The 20,902-nt window shown below is 40.2% G+C and overlaps 3 protein-coding genes across 13 annotated transcripts in view; 1 reads left to right on the top strand and 2 right to left on the bottom strand.

The window, feature by feature from the left end:
• Nucleotides 1-68: 68 nt before the first annotated feature.
• rmnd1 (required for meiotic nuclear division 1 homolog) lies at nt 69-5,205 on the bottom strand. 2 transcript variants are annotated; one of them, XM_078175217.1, is made up of 12 exons: nt 5,048-5,205; nt 4,140-4,647; nt 3,935-4,040; nt 3,753-3,828; nt 3,329-3,368; nt 3,116-3,216; nt 2,908-3,014; nt 2,744-2,808; nt 2,533-2,609; nt 2,093-2,213; nt 1,885-2,001; nt 69-649 (listed from the first exon to the last, which is right to left on the bottom strand). In XM_078175217.1, exons 2-12 carry the CDS (start codon nt 4,584-4,586, stop codon nt 617-619), a joined length of 1,290 nt encoding a protein of 429 aa, XP_078031343.1. In that variant the 5' UTR covers nt 4,587-4,647; nt 5,048-5,205; the 3' UTR covers nt 69-616. The 2 variants fall into 2 exon arrangements, with proteins under 2 accessions (XP_078031343.1, XP_033497935.1); XM_033642044.2 differs by having other exon boundaries at nt 4,140-4,617.
• A 1,399-nt stretch (nt 5,206-6,604) lies between these two features.
• ccdc170 (coiled-coil domain containing 170) lies at nt 6,605-14,155 on the top strand. The gene is made up of 8 exons (XM_033642714.2): nt 6,605-6,675; nt 6,907-7,089; nt 7,498-7,800; nt 8,783-8,983; nt 9,098-9,271; nt 9,491-9,733; nt 9,994-10,197; nt 13,807-14,155. The coding sequence occupies exons 1-8, from the start codon at nt 6,649-6,651 to the stop codon at nt 14,068-14,070; spliced, it is 1,599 nt and encodes a 532-aa protein (XP_033498605.1). The 5' UTR covers nt 6,605-6,648; the 3' UTR covers nt 14,071-14,155.
• A 132-nt stretch (nt 14,156-14,287) lies between these two features.
• The window catches only part of syne1b (spectrin repeat containing, nuclear envelope 1b), a 99,179-nt gene continuing 92,564 nt past the window's right edge, over nt 14,288-20,902 (bottom strand). For 8 of the 10 annotated variants that reach the window (XM_078175209.1, XM_033642703.2, XM_078175212.1 and 5 more), the window contains 7 exons: nt 20,375-20,586; nt 19,843-20,043; nt 19,597-19,725; nt 19,267-19,479; nt 18,925-19,017; nt 17,898-17,956; nt 14,288-15,397 (listed from right to left, as the gene is read on the bottom strand). In XM_078175209.1, coding sequence (XP_078031335.1) covers nt 15,157-15,397; nt 17,898-17,956; nt 18,925-19,017; nt 19,267-19,479; nt 19,597-19,725; nt 19,843-20,043; nt 20,375-20,586 — 1,148 coding nt within the window. In that variant the 3' untranslated portion in view covers nt 14,288-15,156. The remainder of the gene's footprint in view (nt 15,398-17,897; nt 17,957-18,924; nt 19,018-19,266; nt 19,480-19,596; nt 19,726-19,842; nt 20,044-20,374; nt 20,587-20,902) is intronic. The other 2 variants (XM_078175215.1, XM_078175216.1) reach the window with 1 other exon arrangement.

The following is a 20,902-nucleotide window of genomic DNA, read 5'->3' as shown; positions in this document are numbered from 1 at the left end:
GAGCTAATAATGACTCAATAAGTTGATATGATACATGCAAACACGCAAACACTGAAACATAACTGGCAAACATTTAAAACAAATACTTTATTGCATATTTTGTAACACAGCACTCACAGATGGTTTTCTTGAACTTGATGGATTTAAATATTTCATTGTATCTTGTTTTTTTTTCTACTGCTGTTCATTCAGTCACATGAATAATGTCACATGTCGAGGTGAGAGTCTCTGCCCTCCTTTAAAAACCAGTATCCTTCATAATGAAAAAGATACATAGATGTTTGTACATAATGTAAAAATGAATTGAGGATTATTAACCACATGAATTCAACAGACACTAAAAAATAGCTGATCCCAAAATTCCCACTTTGTTTTCAATGATGATTTCAGCAAAACAGTAAAGAAACAGTAACAAAAAAAAAATATCATTGAGTAGTTGAAATGTTTATACTGTGCAACATGAACAGTAAGACATTCAAATGTCCGCTTCATGATTTCAGTTTCTTCCTGAAAATACTGTCACATATCACTGACAAAATACCTTTGTATAGTGCAGCATTCTTCAGTTGCAGCTCCCAGTGTTCTTTATAGATGTGTGCATTGATGGAGCAGCAGTTTAGAAGATCATTTTTGAAAGTTCAAACATAACCTACAAGAAAAACAAGCAACAGATGTAACATTATTTAACTTACAGTAAGAAAGCTGTATACATTCTTAACTAGACAGAAAACAAATGAACTTAAAACTGAAATTCATCAAAATGTTGTTGAATTATATTCTCATATTATTAATTAATTAACTCAAGCAGACTAGCAAACATCCAAAAGTGTCAGATGGTGTAGATGGCAGGCTTGATGTAATTAATACAGTTTTAAAATGGAAAAGCACTTTTGCACAAAATCATATTCTTACACATCAGAGCATCATCTTACCAATCCATTCTCGTTCTCAGGTTGTCAAATACTGAGGCTTTGTCACACCCCTATGCGTCTCATGGTGAGGCATGGGGCACCTTTTGGTGTAGCCTATCTATAACCCAGTTTCCACCAAACACTTTTAGTATGGTACCTATGAAACCAAAAGGGCGGAGTTATAGTCACTCACAGCTCCATCCAGCACTCACTGTATGTCCCTTTTACCGGTGACACAAAGGGAAGTCTGCACCTTGTTTATCGCCCACAGAATGAGGCTGTACGCCGACATTTTCAGAACAAAATAAAACAGGCTGCAGTGAGAGTCTCTCTTGATGAGATATTTATAATAGCAGGTTTGTGCATTTAGTCCTTCTCAGGCAAGCTCCGGTTTAGTGTTGCTGGAAGCCACAGAAACAATGCTCCACAATGATTTTTTTTTTTTAGAGTGAGGATTAGGATACATGCTGTCCCTGTCAAAATTAATATATATAAACGCTTGAGGATCCACTCATTACTAAAAGTGTGGCATATAAAAACTAAAGTGATGGTCAAAGTTGTCACAGTAAAATTTAAGATGTGCTGATGGATTCACGTCGTCAACTTATGCATTGAGTAACATTACAAGTTAATGATCCACCTTAAAAGTCGTTGGCAGTCGGCCCAGTGAGGGGGGACTAAAAATTACATCAACAAAACACTGATCAATGACTCATTTATTTCATATGGCACATGGGACAGTTTTGTTTGACCCATCTACCTAACTTCCCTCCCTCCTGCCCTAAGTGGACTTTCTCGCTTTTTATACTATGTCAGTTGCTCTCAGCATCAAGTATTGCCACGGATTGCTTTACAATGGAGTTAGCTGAAAGCCTGGTGCGTGTCATAAAGCCTTTGGCGTCTATATCAAAGGACACAGAGGGGCGTGACAAAGCGGCCATATTCGACACCCTTTGAATAGGAACAAGCTTACCTCAATAGTAATGAGGATGACTATCATCCACTCCAACCTCAAGCTGTGCTTCTCACTCAGGTGGCTCCTCATCAGATCTGTTAACTGTGTGCAGTGTTCCAGCTTCTCATTCACAACCTAAAAACATACAGTTTCCTATCTTAGATAAAAGCATACCCAAGTTGTACAACTATGGTACCACAATATTTTTTGGAGCAGCTTTATTTACATTGACTCTGCGGTTGATGCTGAGGAACTGGCACGTCTTATCATAGAGTTTTTCCAGGTTTTCTCGGTCCCAGTAGAAATCAGGTGTCATGAGCAGGTCAGACCTCAGGTTTATACAGTGTCTGTCAGATGAGGAAGTAAATACAAAGGTTTTAAACAGTCTGTTGTCATGGAAAATACAACAACAGACCTGCAATAGTTCTTGAAATTGCAAATACCTGACTGAATTACTTAAGGGTTAAGTTGGTAGCAAATTGAGTGAAGAAACTGATATAACAATGAGTGGCAATTACGACTATCCAAATCTATCTAAAATACATGGATGTCAACCTGGCAGACACAAACTGACAAAGACACAAAAAATCATGCCAAACCAAGAAAACAAAAAAAAGTTTGCAGTTCCCTCTGGATGAACTGCTATTTAAAGCAAACTGAATTGACCTTAACGTGAAAAGCTCGCCTATCTTCTTCATAACCTCTGCAGATGACAATTTAACTCTTCTGCCAGACTTCAGCGTCTGAGGAGAAAAGCAAATTAGGAAATTAGCATTAAGGGGAGCACTACTACCTTTCACACACACAAACAAACAACCATTACAGGTAATCTATTATTCATAATTTCTTTCTGCCTGCTCTTAAGTGATCACTGTACCTCTGGAATTGTTTGAATTGACTCTACAAAGTTGTCTAAAGACACCTCCCATATCGCCAGCTTCACTGGAAAAGAAAACATGAGGTTACACTCAGAGAGGCTGAGTGCAGCGCTACCACAGAACAACAGTCTTTATTATTTATAGCTGAAGCGCAGGTCCTCACCTGACAAACATAGTGCATTTGAAAATGCAAATTTCTCCAGAACAGCTTCCTGTGGATCCATGTTGTCACACAGAATAAAGTTGCCACGCTCAAGCTTTGTGTTTCCCCTGAAAAAAATTAAGATTTAAATTTTACAAACTTCTACAGTAAGTCTTAAAGGACAAATAAACAAAAACAAGTGTGAGTGGGTGAGTGAAGGTCAGCATACTCTCCAACAGTGTAGTTAATCTCCTCATTTTCCCAGTGGACTAATGCTACCTCATAGGGTTGGATCTCATGATGTTCCAATATTCTCAACGCCCTTTTCATCTGTACAGACAGGATTAAAAAAAATACATTGTCAAAGTTGGCTACAACACAAAAGTAAACAAGAGTTACAACTTATGAAATGCTGAACTTAAAAAATATATCGTTTGTTTACCGTTTTCTCTTCAACATTCCAGAAAATGACTGAGCCTTCCCTGAAATTTCAGATTGGAAAAGTCAGTCTATAATTTGACAAAAAATAAATAAAAGTTACACCGCAACTACAGCTGGGTATCTTTTTAAATATTTTCAACACCAGTATCATACTCTGGAGGTAGTTTGAATTTCAAAACTTTTCAAATGTAATCATTTTCTATAGCCCATTTCTTTATGTAACAACAGATGCCAAACTATCAATGCAATTAAATAACATTTAAGTAATTTTTGAAACTGGATTCTACGGACAAATTTCTGTCAGTACACAAGTAGTACTGAGGTTTGATACCAAGCACCATTTAAATCGCTACCCATTCAGTAATCATTTTAAATAATTTACCATAGGATAATTTATATTCAAGACAAACCCTAAAAAGCACTACCTGAAGAAGAACATTAGAGCATCATCATCTGGTTTTGCAGCCATGTCTGTGCTTATCACCAGCACATTTGCGGCATCTGAAATTAAAACATGCTTTTCATGAAATGTAATAGTTGTTTCAAGCTTCATATATCACTTTAATTCCCCAGAGAGTTGTCATCTATGAATAACTTTTGGTCATACCTCTTGGTAAATCTATCTCACTGAAGCCTTTGCTTATCAAGTCATGGCAAAGTGTTGGCAAATGATACTGATCAGCTGTTGCATAGGCAATACATTGCATCATATCCTACAGAAAAAACATAAGGTTGAATTAATCCCTTAAATAAAAACATGTCATGTATCATCACTTAGGTTCAGTCATTCATCAGACAACTGGCTGAATCACCTTGTCCTCCTTCTGGGAAGGCTGATTGGCTCTAGATGGTTGTTTTGTTCTTGGTCCTTTGGGAACTCTTTTTCCAATTATGGCTGCTGGTTTCAAACTTGGGTTTAAAACAGACTTCACAAGGTCAGGTGAATAAAACCGCTTCTGTCCACTTCCACATGTAGTCAGCATCGCAGGGTCAGCTAACAAGGTGCTGCTATGACTTTTAAATCCACCTGAAGCAGGCAGAACATGTCTTCTATGCATCCGTTGTTGGTGAAGAGAATTTAAAGAACAGGTCCTTGAATAGATCCATGGGGTACACCAGTTTGACTGAGTCCTGGGTTTGGATTCATACTTGTGTGGTTGGACAGACTGAGAGAGACAGGTTGAGGCACAGATGCAGACTGGTTTCCTCTGTACAGGCCGCTGAGCTCCCAGTCTGGACCACAACGTCCTGAGAAGCATCTTCCCAGCTAGAGACAGCAGTACAGGTGAGCTGCGACACAGGAAACAACAGGTAGTGTACCTTCAGGAGAGGCATCATGATGGGTTATGCTCCAATTTAACAGTGATTATAACAGCCTGACTATAACTACAACTTACCTACCTCTGTAAACAAACCTAGATCTTGATAAACACTTAAATAGATACATAAGACATCTTAAATCCAACGTTAATCCAAAAGCAGGAGCCAAAACAGACAAGACTGACCTTGACTACAATAGCTACCTTTCACTATCTTCACCTACAGTCTGGTTACCATTAACCCATTTAAATAAACTGTGTGAATAATACACAAAATACGAATACAGTCCCATAACTTTAAGTACAAGTCAAGAGAGGTGGTTAACGTGCCACAACCGTTACATATCAGTGTGTACTAAAACTGCTGTGTAGCCGTTAGCCGTTGGTTAACGATAGCTTACCGGTAAATGACAAAGTAGCGAGTCAACACGAGCCGTTATTAAAACGATTCAACGCGCCGGAAAACGGCAGTTATGTTAAAAAAACAACTGTGTGCTCAGCATAGGTGTACTGAAACTTGTATAACAGAACTGAGAGGCGTGTTTGTGCTTTGCTAATAAAGTTTTTGGTGTTTTTTTGCCACTCATTTCCTGTTTGAGGTGACGTAATGACGTAGAAAACGTAAGGAATTGTGCCCCGAACGCTGACTGGCAGGCTCAGACTCCTTCGCACAGCCAGTAATTCTGTGCACCTACACACACACACACACACACACTATTACACCTTAAAAATAAGTTATAAATAAAGGTATTTGTCATTTTTATGGGACAAAGTCGTCTCCAGCTGTATGCCCCTAAAATCAAATGGTCATATTTGTTTTATGAATTACGCCACACGTCATTAACTGCTAATCTATGTTGTATGTTGTTCCCCATGACTGTCTTTCTTTCTCCTTGTTTCCTGTAATCTCCCTTCTGTTGGCTGTCCCATAAAGGCATTAAATGTCCCCCAAAAAATGCATATGTACATTACAAAAACCCTTCCCCACATAGCTACCCAAATGAGGATTTTCCTTTATCACAAGTACAGATAATGATATGATTTACTCATATGATTCTCATACTCGTAACAAGTACTTCATCTGTACCAGATACTCGTTTCATCCGAGTATTGGGTTTGATCTGTCTTATCACTAGGCCAGTGCCTTCCAGACTGCAAGAGGGATCACCTACTACACTTTTGTTCCACAAAATGGTTGTTTTTTTCCCCCTGACATTTCTCCAATCTATTGAATTTTGTGTGGTTCACATACATTACACTCAATATTCACTGTGAATAAGCACTCCCATGTCCACATTGTGGCACTAATAACCTGTCATAAGGTGTAACAAGTAGACATTGCCTCATTTAAGGGGTTCAGGGGCTGACAAGTCCACTATTTGGTATACCTGTCATTTCTAAGTGTTTCCTTAATTCTCAAGTAAGCCTTATGAGCTTATATGACTGTATAATTTATGGTTTACTAACTTTATTCTGCAGTGCAATGCAAACATAATGAACTGACCAAGTGGCAACAACCATCATGTCTTGCTATAGATGATTAACAGTGGTATGCAATACCGTACAGTCTACATGCTATCCCTCAATGGTGAACGGTGACTAGTGAAGGAGTAAACAGTTTCAGACAATGCCATTGGAAGAGCTCAAGTTGGTGCCAGAGGAAGGATTACCTTGAAGTCTGAACTCAGGGCAAAAAATCACCAGGCGTTAGTTAACCTTCACGTGCACTTTCATCAGCTTTTTAGTTTATTATGTTGTGTCTGCTATGGTATTTCATGCATTTATTTGACCTGTTAAACACGCTTACAAGCTATGAGTTACATTTGATTTGCATCCAATGTCCTTTTTTTGTTACTGATAAAGTCTCCAGATGTCAGACGTTTTCAGTTACAGCACCCCCTCTGGTGGAGTGTGGTATAGCCTCTGTTTGGTGTTGCTTGGAGACTTCTTAAAACAGAGACAAGTCTACTGTATACTCACTCCCCCTGCACAACTTTGAACTATGGAAGTTATGGAAAACTCTGATGAGGTATGATAACACAACAGAAATATATTTTACCTTTCTTTATAGTACACATTTGTGATTGGTCATGAAATAATTTGCACATAATATTGGCAGCTTCTTAACCAGGTCATTTATAATTGTAAAAAATGTCTTTCGGTTGAGTTTGTTAGTCTTCTCTTATTTTTCAATTATCATTATTATTCTTATTCTTATTATTCTTATTCATATTCTTATTCTTCTTCTTATTATTATTAGGTGGACCAGTCTAATGAGAGGGAGAGGCTGAAGATGAGAATTGCTGTCTTGGAGGAGAGTGTGAAGTCCTGTGAGGTGGAGTGTAAGGCCAGCAGAGAGACGGTGCTGAGGCTGGTGGCAGAGCTGGACCGAGAACGGAAAAAGGCTGTCAGCAGTGCAGCAGCACTCGATTCACTCAAAGAGGTACTAACACGGCCTTTAAACCAGGGGGATTCAACTTGCTTTGCTCAGGGGCCACTTTTGCAAAATACCAGGAGGCAAAGGGCCAATTAATAAACAACCATTAATAAATAATATATGAATAATTTGCCTGGACTTCTGTCCCCTAATGCTTTTATTTCGTTAAACAAGTTTTATTTTGATGCTTTATTATGGACTTTGGCAACTTATTTACATTCAATATACAGAAAAAAAATCCCAGTGTGAATTAATTAAAATTTTAGTGTGAATGTAAAAATGGCCAGAGGGCCATATGGCATGGTTTTGCACTGCAACCATCAAGAACCACATGAAATTTCCTCCTGGACATGGTCTTATATTAAACACACCATCGTCTGGTGTAACTCTTTGTTGTGTTTCTACCTCTCTCAGGAGTTAGACGGCCTGGTGGTGGGAAGGAGGAGCATTGATCTGGAGAGGGGAACCCTGATGGAGAGGCTTGAGGCCAGCAAGAGAGTCATAGAGGCAGCGAGGCGAGAGTCAATTTGTTTGGAGAAACAGGTGGAGGAGCTTGAAAGAAAGCTACAGTCAAGCCAAGGAGAGACGCAGGCAGCTGAGGAGAAGCTGCAGACGTTCCTGAAAAAGGCGGCAGGCCTGCTGCAGGGGAAGTCTCAGAGTGTCATCCTGCCCACAGAGAAAGATGTCTTACACAATCTGGACAACCTCTGCAATAAGGTGAGGAGTCAGAGGGTAGGGGGGAATTCTGGCACAAGGTGAAAGGAAATACATTTTAAAACACACAACTTTATTGTGAGACCTACCTGTGGCCATCATCAGGTTCACAAGCCGATGAAATCCCCAGTTCTTCTTTATATTACTACAAGTATTTACCTGTAAGGCCATGAACTGAAAATGTCATAGCCTAATGTGTGGCCTTTTCAACACTTACTTCTTTAAAACAGTAGCATTAGTAACTATTATTATTATTTGTGATGGATTAAGATGTAAGCATCATTTTAATATTGACAGGGTTCCCACATCTTTTTAAACATCATATTCAAGCACTTTTCACAGACTTTCCAGGCCAATTCCCTCAAAATCAAGGGCTTAACATGGCATAGTTCAACACGCAGATCGAGGTTGATTACTGTTTTCACACAGAGAATTTTTATAATGAGAACTGAGAGGCTGTCTAGGAGCTCACAAACAACAATTATAAAGAGCCTATTTACTATTGTTAAGTTTAAAAAAAATCAAAAGAACTTCAGTTTCTATTTTTACCCAAAATATATACAATCAAGCACTTTAAATGACCAATGTCTATTTATATCTAGTTTAAAAAAATGAAACTGCCATGATTTTTACCCCCAAATTCACACACTTCCAGAGACCCATGGGGACCCAAGCCAGCTGTGAAAGAGCTTATTTTACTCATTTTATTTACCTTATAACATGTATTTTATGTTTATTACATGTTTAAATATTCATCTGCAAAATTGTGATGACAGTTGTCAGATATCATGAAATTCAAATACTCAAGTAAAGTACAAGTACCTAAATTTGTACGTGGTAAAATACTTGAGTAAATGTATTTAGTTATTTTCCAACACTGGTCTCCACTTTTACGTTACGCTTGGGTCTCAGGTTACAATGTCTGAAATTAACATTCCTACTCTGAGATAAATACCAGCATCCTTACTACATGTTTCGGAGGCAGTCATGGTCAGAGATGGAGTCGAGGCTGTGTCATGTCTCTGAGGAGCTGAGCGAGCAGACGGAGCTCCAGCACGGTGCACTGCAAAGGGCTCAGCTTGCAGAGCAGCAAGTCCAGGACCTAAGGGAGAGACTGCAAGGTCTGGAGACTGAGCTGCTGACAGCAGACGTGCATCGTGACGGGCTGAGACAAAGCAAACAGCAAGTGAGTAAAGTCATAGTAGCAGGGAGAAATAAGTTACAGTTGCAGCTAAATATGTAGTAAAAGGATTTAAATCAGAGAAGCTTATGGTGACATATATCCATGTTTTGTTAACAGTATGAAGAGTTCCTGGAACAGCTGTCAGAGTCAATGAAGGTTGACAGTATTGCTGTGGATCTGGGCTTCGACATGAGATGTAAACTTATCATGTCACGTGCACAGCAGCTTGTTAAACAAGAGACAGCTGCTTTGGTGGAGAGCAAAAGCCTGACCTACAGCCTACAGCGAAAGGTAGGCTACACAAATACCTCATGCTGGTATGACTGGTATTTAGAATGAAATTACTGTCAGTTTTTATTAGTTTTACATATGACAAAATGGCTTTAAACAACCAATTACAAGCTTCTACAAGTGTGCAGAGTATTATTTGATTATAAAAATGCCCCCTTTTCAGTTGTTGTGGCATGACCAGTGATGAACATGTAACAAAAATATTATTTTTCCCAACAGTTTAAGTCACAGAAAGACCAGCTAGAGAGCAAAGGACTCCACATCCAGCTCCTGAGGAAGAAGGTGTCCGAGCTGGAGGAGGAGAAAAGGAGCCGATCAGCGCTGGCTGTGGAACGAGATGATGCTCATCTGGAGGCCAGGAGGCTGCAGAAGAAACTTGAGCGTCTCCAAGGCGAGCTGAGGGCTGCCAGGCTGTCCAACACTGAGCTCAAGGCCCAGCTGTCCCACACCAATGAGCTCAAGGTAGAGGGGAGACGGGTTCAGGCCCCAAAAATTAAATCCAGAGGCCTTTTCGCCTCATAATTTATTATGTGTTTGTGTTTATATCCGTGTATGTGTGGGTGAAAGGAGTAATGCTTTGTAACTGTGCACTAATTATGTAAAGCAGGTTGGTACTGAAAACAACCGTGTATATATTTTAAGTATCAGAGTATTCAAGAGTGCCTTGATAAAGCCATTGAATAACAGTTGCCTTACTGAACACCTCTGTCTGACGTGCCAAGTTGAAAGTCATGGAACAGAGTCAGACCATGCAGGAGCAGGAAAAGAAGCTGAATAAGCTGGCGGAGGGGAAGACCAAGGTGGAGAAGAAGCTGAACACAGTGAGCTCAGACCTGCAGAGCCAAGAGAAGAAGACCAGAGAGGACCAGCAGCAACTCAACACCCTCAGACAGAGCCTGGCTCAGCTGTCTGACAGGGAGAGAGAGGTGAGGGAAGGATGAGTACGAGAGGTTTTGTGTTTTTCTCGCATGTCTGTACGGTGAATGAAGAATCCAAAAACAGAGAAAATTCTTGATGAACTTAAGATCTAGGTGACCACTTGTAACAAGCAAAACTATATCAAATCATCTGTTTGAAAACTCCCTTACAACTTGGGCAGCATAATCCAAGTCTCATTTATCCAGTCGTATGCTCAGCACTTCCCAAAGAGACAGCCCTTTGCAACTGGGAACTGAGCAAAAAAAATTAACTTTTCTACGCTCTCTTTAAAGTCACTGAACATGGGAGCTACTGGTCTACCACTGCCTCGATCAGTTAGTCTGTGTGACTTTGGTGTTTTAAAATGTTAATTCGGATTCACCAAAGTCATCGAGGTAGACCAGCAGCTCCCGTGTTCAGCAAGGTAAAATTACTGTTTTTGTCAGTGGAGTCTGGCTTTAGGGAGAGCATCGCTAAGTTTTAGTTGTAGTTCAGTTCCACGCTGGAAAGGGCTGTCTGTTTGGGAAGCATCGACTACACAGTTGGATAAATGAGAGTGAGGTGACGGGATAAGATGGCACGTCAGACGCCAAAACGGCTCAGTGGAGACAAGTCTTACTGTAACACTTTGGTAACATTTTATTGGAAAATGCGGGGATGTCTAGATCTGAGAGCAATACCAGAAACTGCAAGAAGGAAAAACGCACGAAACTTTGGCTCAGCTTGCAGCATGGTGACATACACCCTTAACACTGCCTTGTCCTCCGAGCAACAACCTGGAGACAATGAGGATAATCCAACAGACACCCCAAAATGGACCAGAAACATCACATCGCAGCTCAAGCAAATAAAAGAAGACTTTGGTACTGAAATGCACGGCATGGCTGAGTCAATTAACTGCCTCAACAAAGACACCAGAGCTATGCTGAACAGATAAAGCGACGTGGAGACCCAAATTGGGAAGCTGGAGGATAAATGAGCCTTGGATTATACTGCATGAGTTCTGTATAAGTTTGTTAACACATATTCTGATTGGGAATGTTGGTTTCTTTTAATTCTGCTTTCAGCAGGTCGATACCCATTAACCAGAAACTAACTCGTTAATTTTCAAGAAAAGAGAGGCCTCTCCTTTTAGTCAGGTGCTCCACTGACTCAGTGAGTTTTAGCACTTTTCAAAGTGCTTTCCATTTAGAAGTGGTGAAATTTTAATGTCTTGTGATGTAAATGTCTTTCTTTTAGTTTATTAGGGTCCAGGCAGCTAAGCTGCCAGGACACTATTGTAATCCTAGTTCTTCTTCTTCTTCTTCCGAGGAAATCCTACTTCCCATGGGTGAAAACTCACCAAACTTTGCACAAAGGTCCAGTCTCATGCCAGATATCCTCAGCTGTAAACTCAAGCCAGTAGTCCTGATGGTGGCGCTACAGCAAGCGTCTAAAGTTCGAAACTTTGAAAATTCATAACAAATCAACCATACGTGCTACAACTTCACAACTTTCATCAAACTGTAGCTCCAATACTGAAGAAACTTTTATACACTTAAACCTATTAAAAATTATGAAGTTCATCACTCTGTTTTTTTCAAAAACTGTAAAACTTCTTAAACCTATCTCCTCCCACAATTTTTGCTCAATTGACACCAAACTTGCTACAGAGCATCTTCAGACTGTCCTACACAAACTGTTTCTCCAATTTTTGATTTATCAAAAATTGAGCCTACAGTGCATCAAAATGTTTGACTGTAAACGGTACTGTAAACATATACATACAAATTCTTGCTAAATAAATCTTCAATGTTCATGAAAAAAATGACAAAATTCTAGAGTCATGGTAGATGATGTGTGGCAAATTTCAGAATTTTATCTCAAAAACTGAATTTTTGACAGCATTTTGAAGTTTGCTCTAATGTGAACAATTGGAGTCAATGTAAAAATGGCAATTTTAAACATCAGTTTTTCACTTATGGAGCAAATCAATCATTGTTACAAACAAATTAGATGCAATATGTGTATTTTCATATTTTTGTCTTAATAACTGATTTTTTTTTTTTACAGTGGTTTCAAATCTGCCTTTCCATGCATGGATGGCTGCGTTCCTACGCACTAGTGAATGGCTTACTCAATTTGTGAAGCCACTGTTGAGTTGCTACTTGCCAATTAGCTCAGAGTGGTAGATGACGGTCTTAGGTTCCAGAGGTTGCGGATTCAAGCCTCAACTGATGCAGAATCTACATTGTAATGTAAACATCTTCTTGTGCTGTAGCTTATTACTTAAAATTGCCTGAGCGTGACTGATCACTGTGCAGCATCTTCAAGTCTTTTTTTCTGCTAGAAAATCTGCCTTCTCATGCTTGAAAATAAACCAAACTTTGCACAAAGATCCAGTGTCAATGCTTCAGTGTGAAACCATCTGAGGCTTCTCACTTTGCACATAGCTCAACTAGTTAAACATCAGTAGTATTTCACTTATGAAGCAAATCAATCATTGTTAAAATAAATTCCATGCATGGACGGCTGCACGTCTGGCTTAGTCAATTTGTGAAGCTACACATGAATTGTCACTGACTAATTAGCTCAATGAGATAGAAATTGATTCTTAATCTCAGAGGTTGAGTTCAAGCCTCAGCTGATGCAAAAGGCAGACTGTGTTGCTAAATTCCTACGTCTTCCAATTCTTCTGCTTGTTGCTCAGAATTGCTTAAAAATGCCCGGACCCGACCCATCGCTGCGCAGCAGCTATAATTCCCTGTTGGTTTTGCTAAGAGACAGGCGGCTAGCTGCGTTATCATGTGGAATCACAGTGCCCACTCCCCACCCAACAGTCTCCACTGGTTATCTAGCTTGAGCTTTGGCTGCACTCCACTGTGCACAGCCCAGGTCAAGTGGGACCTAGCTAGCGGTGCCACTCATGTGGCGTTTAGCACCGGTAACACCATACCACCACTTGGTAGTCGTTGCTGTGGAAACATGATATCCACTCTCCAGTCTCCTCCCATGTCGACCTGTTAAGTAAGCGCCTTCATTTTGAGCCGCAAAACTCCTTTAGCATTGTTATCTATGTTAGCACTACTAGCTATGCTGACACCACTAACTATGCTAACAGTGATAGGCTAACATAGGAAACAATGCTACAGTGGATTTGTTAAAAATTGAGCTACTTACTCACTGGAGCAACATTGAGGGTGGGCATAATGTTTTCAACAGTGCTGTTGGGTCAGGACAGCGTTAGTAGCAGTAATCCTGAATGAGCTGTGCCGCTAGCTAACATTACCTTGCCAAACCTGAGTGGTGCGCAGTGCAGTAAACAGAAGAGCAGCAAAACTAACCTGTAGATTGACATGCATAACCAATCAAAAATATTTCTCAGTGGTTACCAATTAACAGGAAACCATTGACATCCCTAGAATTGGTATAATTTTGCTTATGTTAAAGGTGGACCCTCATAAATTCAATTCATCAAGAATTTTCTCTGTTTTTGGATACATTTTTTCACAAATTCAGCATAGCATGGGGTAAATAATTGATATACAAAAGGTCATCTGGGTGGTGAAGTGTTTCTTTAAATGACAGATTATGCCTTTAAAATCAAACTGATATATTCTTTGTCCTCTGTTGTTCAGTTGGTGGATTTCCGGATGGTTGTTTCCCAGATGTTGGGTCTGGATGCCACAGCCCCGGCTCTTTCAAATTATGACATCATCAAATTACTGGAGACCATTCTTCACAGTCATCATCACCATCACCACCTTCATCATCATGTTAACATGCCCTGGCACTGTCCTACTCACCAGAGGTCTCATCTTCCCCAAATCCAGGACCTTCGTGACAGCTCATCCTTCGATCTTTCTACCTCTAGGTCTGCAGCTCCCCTTCATGAAGCATAGATTTATACATCATACTTTTGCCAAACTGCACTTAGAATGTAAACGTATTATTGTTGTCTAAAAGTATATGAAAACAGACCTTTTACAGAGTCAAATAATGTATCCATGTTTTCCTATTTGTGTTTTCAGGAGAAGCTCAGTATAAATATGATTCGTTGCACAAATAAATGTAAATTCACATTTAAAAAATCAAATGAAAAGACAAATATCGACAGGATGAGGATTTGGCATTCATTGTTTTTGATGGTCGCATATACATATATTTCTCATATTACCTTTTACTATTATATACACATGTTAAATAGTCCTGGACTGTTATACATTTGATACTGAACTGACGGTCATACAAAATATACAATAGTTCTATATGTCATACTTCTCAATCATAAAGTCATATTTTATATCTTGTTTAAAAAATAAAACAGCAAAATGTATAAAGACCATGGGTGACTGATGTCGAAGGTTAAACTCTTGAAATGTTTCTGGCTTTGATATTAAAAACACACGACTTGGCTTAAATGAATCTCACATGAATCGAAGTAATTCAAGTTAAAAATGGACCGTTTCCCACAGACACAATGAGGGATGTCAGTAAATAAAAGCAAAGAACTGCATGCCAAAATACAGGTAAAAAAATAATTGCAATGTAAGATATATTAAATGTTTTTTTGTTTTGATTTTTACAAATGAGTTACAAGCAAATTCACAGGCTATATTTCAGCATTTAACTTTGGTGCTATCCACTGACAGATCTCTCCAGAGAAATACAACATGTATATGACGCTGAGTTGATCTTCAGTTCGTTCATCCAGCAACGTCCACTGTGGGCAAAAACAGTATTTTCACTTTTGTTGCACCAAAGATGCTCCTTAATCGACACAGCATTACACAGAGTAACATAGTGAGATGCTAGTGCTACACATGAAGATATTAATTGTAGATGGCAGCGTTTTTCTGCAGAACAAATAGATGACCAAGATCAGTTTTTGCTCCTGACATAGTCGACCTCTCAAAGGATGTCAACGTGATACCACTTCTAGTCATACTGATGTAGGAATACTGAGATCAAATGCTCTTACAGCCGGCCTACACAGGAGGTGGTCCGTTAGTGTAGCTGAGCATCGGGTAGAAGGAATGAGCAAAGTTGTTGGACTGAGCGCAGTAGTCCTCCTCGGTCATTGGCAGCAGGAAGGCAAAGACCACTAACAGGAGCAGGAAGAGCTGGAGAGGCAGCGCGACCCAGAGGACGCGCCACAGGAACGAGGACCTATGACCTGAAGGTGCCTCCGAATCAGAAGGGAAGGAAACGGATCCAGCGTCGTGAGACCTGCTCACACACACACAAGCATTCACAACACAGCACAGACTGACATTTAGTGACCCACATCGATTGATAACTACATACAAACTCCTATCTGTCATCTGAATCCCTACTTCCAGACTTGTGTAAACACATTATGGCAACCTTAAATGTATTTTTCCTGTCTGTGCACAAAAATAAACTCAGCAAAAATAACTGACTAATTAAATTAGTCTAATTCAATAAATAAGCTTCACTTTAACTGCTCTGTAATCTAATATCCTCCTCTCCATAGACTTCATTGTTAAGGTGTCGTCTACTGATTTTCAATCCAAATAAGAACTCAGTTCAGCGACAGAGGAACTGTGTGACAGTGCTCGACACAAGCACCATGCTGTGTTTGAAAGACATCGCCAACATGGTTCGAAGCAATGTTGGGACAATGTTTCACATTGTGATCTACATGCTGACTGAGACTGGGTGGATAAACACAGTTACAAAGACAGTCACAAAAGCATTCATACTGTACAGTCCTGCACCAAACAAATACATTTAATACGTGAGCTTGCATTCCTTCGAAAAGGATGTTAGGATAAAAGACAAAAGGCATGCTGCAAGTATCAGCTGGGTAATTAGATACTTATTTAAAAGGACTTTTTGAAGTTTTGTCCTGTTGAAAAATGCAAAGCATGCCGAGGCAAGAAGAGCATAGCAATTAGAAAAAGGTTCTTTGACAAGGTAGTTTGGCTAAGCTATATTTAAAGGCTAAGTTCGGTGTTTTTAAACATGTAATAGTAGTAATAGGAACAACAATTTTTTTAATTGGTCCAGTATTGAGCCAGAACAGGCTGCACTGTAACCACTAATGTAATCTACGCTCACTAACAGTGCTTGCTTTTGCCACTGGCAGGCTCAGATTGTTTTGTAAGTGTCTAACAACATTATGGAAAGGATCCCTACAGAGACGGACCTTTTTGTGCAGGAGTAAGATCGTTTTAGTTTAACCACAAACAGCCCCAAAATCACCAAAGCCACCAAACTCCATTTAAATAAACATCAATTTTAACATCTGTAGTGGCAGCATATTTTCATATCTAACTAAGTGAATTAAGGGTTTATTTCAACCAAACCAGAGTTGGCGACTGCTGGAACAGTGGTAAGACGAGCCAAGACCGTTTTTGTGGGCTTTAATTCGTTTCAGTCACATTTAAAAGACGTGCGTTTTAGAATGATAAAATTATTGTTTATTTGAATGAAGTCTGGTGGGTTTGCTGACAGTGATTTTGGATTTTCTGTTTCTGGTTAAACAAAAAGGACCGTACTCCTTAATGAAAAGGTCGACCTCTGCAGGAATCCTCTCCATAATGTCGCCAGACACTTATAATAATGATCTAAGCCTATTAGTGACAAAAACAAGCACTGTCAGTGAGTGTAAATTGACAGTGCGAACATGTTTAAGTGGTTAAATTGCAGTCTTCCGTCGCTGTTGTCTGCAGCAGTCTCACTCAATAGTGGATTAATTTCAAAAACTGTTCCCATTAGTGACTCAGACACAAAAACATGGGAAAATAGGGTCCAGGTGAAGAATGCCAAACTCAACCTTTACAGGAATAGTTCGGGAAGTTTATTAATTTGCTTTCTTGCTGTATCATTAACAGTCACCATCACCCTCAGTAAAAACTGTACTCTTTCAGGTTAGACGCCACAATCACTTAATGGAAATTACTGTAAAGAAGCTTACTCACACCTACCAACTGTGGAAAAAAACCCCAATTGATTTATTTCTTTAAGTTAAGAGAAAACAGTCCTGCTGTACTCTCTAAATGTACTTCATTAAAGTGAATCCTGACTCCAGGAATGCATGGATTGATGTATGATTTACACTCTGGTTGTCCTATGCTGTTAACAAAAGTGCCCCTTACCACTTCACATATGGATACCTGAGACTCACAGATGACAGACTGAGGGGGGGGGAGATGGCGGATAGTTGGTGAGATAGCAGCAGCAGAAGAAGAAATGTCACACACATAAGAAAGAGATAGAGCAAGAGAGAAAGAGAAACTGCAGCCTTTGCATTGTTCATTGCAGACATTTACTGGCTCGGCAATTTGAGAAAAAAGGTGTGTGTGTTCAGTAACAGCGAAGGAGTGTTAGCTACAAAGGAATATTTGTGTTATACGTAAGAAAAATGCCCTCCGGTTAGCGATATTAAGCAGCCAAGGACATTGGCGGAGAAGAGGCCTTGCACCATCCCTTGTGAAACTCTTTTATCGAGGATGTGTGGGCTGCATTGCACCTCGTCACCGAGCCTACACAGAGCGTCTAGACTGACAGAAGATGATGGAATTCACTATCATGAGCTGCTAATCTGGCACAAGCGTTAGAAACTAAAATTGGGGTTTGTTATTCTTTAAAGACACAGCTGTTGTTGGGGGAGGATTAGAAAGCATGAATCGGCCTCCAAGTGCATCATGGGCTGATGAGTTCCATTATCTTCTGGGTGTGCTAGAAACCAACAGAAAGGTACCTGTGGTGTGGACTGCTCACAGAGGGTCCAGGCTGTGACAGACTACTTTTGCCCCGTTGCTGTTTGCAATGAACAGGGGGAGGGGGAGGTAAAAGAAAGAAAGTATGTTTCAGTCCAGGCAAATCAAGACAAAGCTACCGATGAAAAGAAATCCCAAAATGAAAGAAGAGCAGCAACAAAATCATATGTGAGGGTAGATTTTGTAACCCGTGATAACAAGGAATCTGGCTTTTCAAAGTGCTCGACTACTTTGAAGTGCTTCAGCTCGTGAGTGCAACAAACTGACTGCAAATAGGAAGCTACAAATTATGCAGTGTGATGCATGGGTCTCTTTGATAACAGTGACATTTAATAACATACACATAATATAAGCAGCGACATGCTTATTTGGACTGATATTTAGATACATACTGAATCAAAACTGATGCAAAAAATATTGCTTTCTCATTCCTGCAGCCTACAATATAAAACAAATATGATGTCATGCCTCCTACATCATAAAATCACAGTTTCTATGCTTCTTTTGTACATTTAGCAGTTTCATGATAGCCAGTATTCCTAAGAATAAAACTACAAGGATCCAATAAAACTAGAGTGAGAAGAAAGTAAAGGAAAGTCTACTGGGAAAAAAAGATTTGTAGGATAGAAGTTTTTTAGTGTGGAAATACTGGAAGAGAAAAAGTGACAGCTAGGGCAGAACTGAAAAAGTCATCCAAGAGAAAGGAGGAGGAAATAAAGATGTTAGAAAGAAAGGATTCCCCAGTTCTCTGGCAGGTATTTGCTCTGGGAGTACACAACATGCAAGAAGAGTAAAAGGCTGGAAAATAGTTCAGAATTCAGAGGGTGGGAGTGTAAAGCAGGTTGTGGAGGTGTAGAAAGGTGTGAGGAGAGATTTTGGGATGGCAGGGGTGAATATGGCCTTCAACAGGGCATTTGGGGCACAAGTTGCTGTATGCACTGTCTCAGAGGGGTAACCGAACACCTGGCCTCTCACAGAGCAGCATGTACAGGTAGACGTGTACGTTACCGATCGTCGTCGACTTGGTGTACTCCTTCCTGATACAGGACTAAGGGACCCGGACGTGTCCAGGTCATCAGCTGATGACCAAGATGACAGATCCTGGCAAAGGAAACATTTATACAAAGAGAGGAAAGAAAGAGAGGCACATGAAATATCAGGCAGTGGAAGGCAATAGCAGCCTGTGGATCAAATCCGTCCCTTCAGCAAAAATATCAGGCCCCCTGACCAAAGTGAAAGTCTTCTGTTTCAAATCAAATAAACCTTTATATGACTTTTCATAAATCTACTTTAGAAACAAATCCCTTTAACCTCAGTTACTGCACAGGAATACAGAAAATGATGCTCTACCTGTTGACTGCTGGTGATGTCCAGAATCTTCGCCAGCTCTCTGAGGTCTCGGGTTACTTCCTTTAGCAGCAGTTTGAGGCGGTTCCCAATAACATGGACCTTCTCCTTGGCTTCCAGGCAGTCACTGCCCTGAGAGTTGACCAGCAACTGGAGGGACATGTCTTGTAGCGAGGCAACTTTGAGCTGGGAGTCCAGCAGCTCCTGGCGGATTTGCTGTGGGGATTGTAAATTTGAGACATGGATTCTAAAACAGCAGGAGAAACTGGGAGTATTCATACAGTCTTCTTGCATAAATTATATTTATGCATTGTATAAATTATATTTCTGTACCGTAAGTGTTTTATGATGCTCGTGGAGAGTGTCACTGTCTTGGATGGGGTCGATGGGAACCACCTCATTCCTCCTGCGGTCAATGTTTTCCAACCAGAGCAGCAGACCATGGCTCATCTCATGGAAGTCCTGTTAGTCAGACATGGATCAGGAGAGTAGAGATTCAACTACATGCATGATACAGCTCTATGAAACAATCTCATATTACCATTCAGAACAACTGCTCCGTGTCTTAATAACACCTACTTGACACTGCATGAGAGCTTCTTGTAAGGAAGACCTCCACTCCTCCAGTGAGCTGCCCAGTTTATCCCAGTGGTTGTTCATGTCTTTCAGTTTGGCCTGCAGCTCTCGGGACTCCTCTGTGTCTGACTGCACAAACTCAGCACTGCACAGGTTGATGGACAGCACAATAGCCTTACGTTTGTCATATGCCTTCTGCAGCTCCTGTGGACAACCATTTACATTTTACAGTTAATGAACGCAGTCATCCAGAGCAACATACAAAGGATGTAACACAACAACACAAGGTTCAAAGATAATAACTTGATTCCCAGCAGGTCAACCAACAAGGATGACCACAGGCATCAAGTTTCTATGTTGTGTCAGCCAATTGTAGCAGGAATTATCACCATAGGCCTACAGGAAGAGATGACCCATATAAAAAAGAAACACCTCAAAATACAAAATTCTATATATTTGAAAGAGAAAAAACTTAAAAGATTAAAAAAGGGCAACGCATCACACAAAAGTATTTCCAAAAAGAAAACAATAATACCTTGAGCTTCTTGATGCGCTGCTCTATGGTCTGGATGTCGGTGCTGAGGTCCAGCCTCCGCTGCTGCTCCAGCTCTTCCTCCGTCTCTCCCAGCCAAGTCCAAACTTTGTTCAGGTCAGAGTTCAGCTGCTGCCACTGCTGCTGGTTCTGCTTTGTGCGCATCTCTTTGCTGAGGTCCTGAGCCTGCAGGAGTTCCCAGCGCTCAATCACTCCTAGATTGCAGGGTGTAAGGAAAAGATATGTCATATAAGCTGAATACACCAGAGTTGTATCCTTCTGGATGAAAGCTCTTTGCATTTACACATTTCAACATTTTCTTTTTATAAACACTCATTTGAATGTATGGTAACGTAGGGTGCATACATGTAGGAGGATAGGTTGGGGCAGGGGTCGGCAACCTTTGCTATCCAAAGTGCCATTTTTGACCAAAGTAATAGTAATAAAAATCTTTCTGGAGCCTGATAATGAAGGTAACACAAGCTATTCAGTCTAAAATAGCCTATCAACATTACTAATGGGTCTAAATGA

The sequence above is a fragment of the Epinephelus lanceolatus genome, chromosome 15, assembly GCF_041903045.1.
Source record: "Epinephelus lanceolatus isolate andai-2023 chromosome 15, ASM4190304v1, whole genome shotgun sequence".
Taxonomy (NCBI): domain Eukaryota; kingdom Metazoa; phylum Chordata; class Actinopteri; order Perciformes; family Serranidae; genus Epinephelus; species Epinephelus lanceolatus.
Note: the sequence above shows the minus strand (reverse complement) of the source record. Positions and strands in the feature narration are given on the sequence as shown.

Coding starts and splice junctions, on each gene's coding strand:
- ccdc170 (XM_033642714.2), top strand. CDS start 6,649: ATGGAAGTTATGGAAAACTCTGATGAG. Junction 8,984..9,097: donor TGAGACAAAGCAAACAGCAA/GTGAGTAAAGTC, acceptor TTTTGTTAACAG/TATGAAGAGTTCCTGGAACA. Junction 10,198..13,806: donor TGTCTGACAGGGAGAGAGAG/GTGAGGGAAGGA, acceptor TCTGTTGTTCAG/TTGGTGGATTTCCGGATGGT.
- rmnd1 (XM_078175217.1), bottom strand. CDS start 4,586: ATGCTTCTCAGGACGTTGTGGTCCAGACTGGGAGCTCAGCGGCCTGTA. Junction 4,041..4,139: donor CTTCCCAGAAGGAGGACAAG/GTGATTCAGCCA, acceptor TTTTTTCTGTAG/GATATGATGCAATGTATTGC. Junction 3,015..3,115: donor ATTAACTACACTGTTGGAGA/GTATGCTGACCT, acceptor AATTTTTTTCAG/GGGAAACACAAAGCTTGAGC.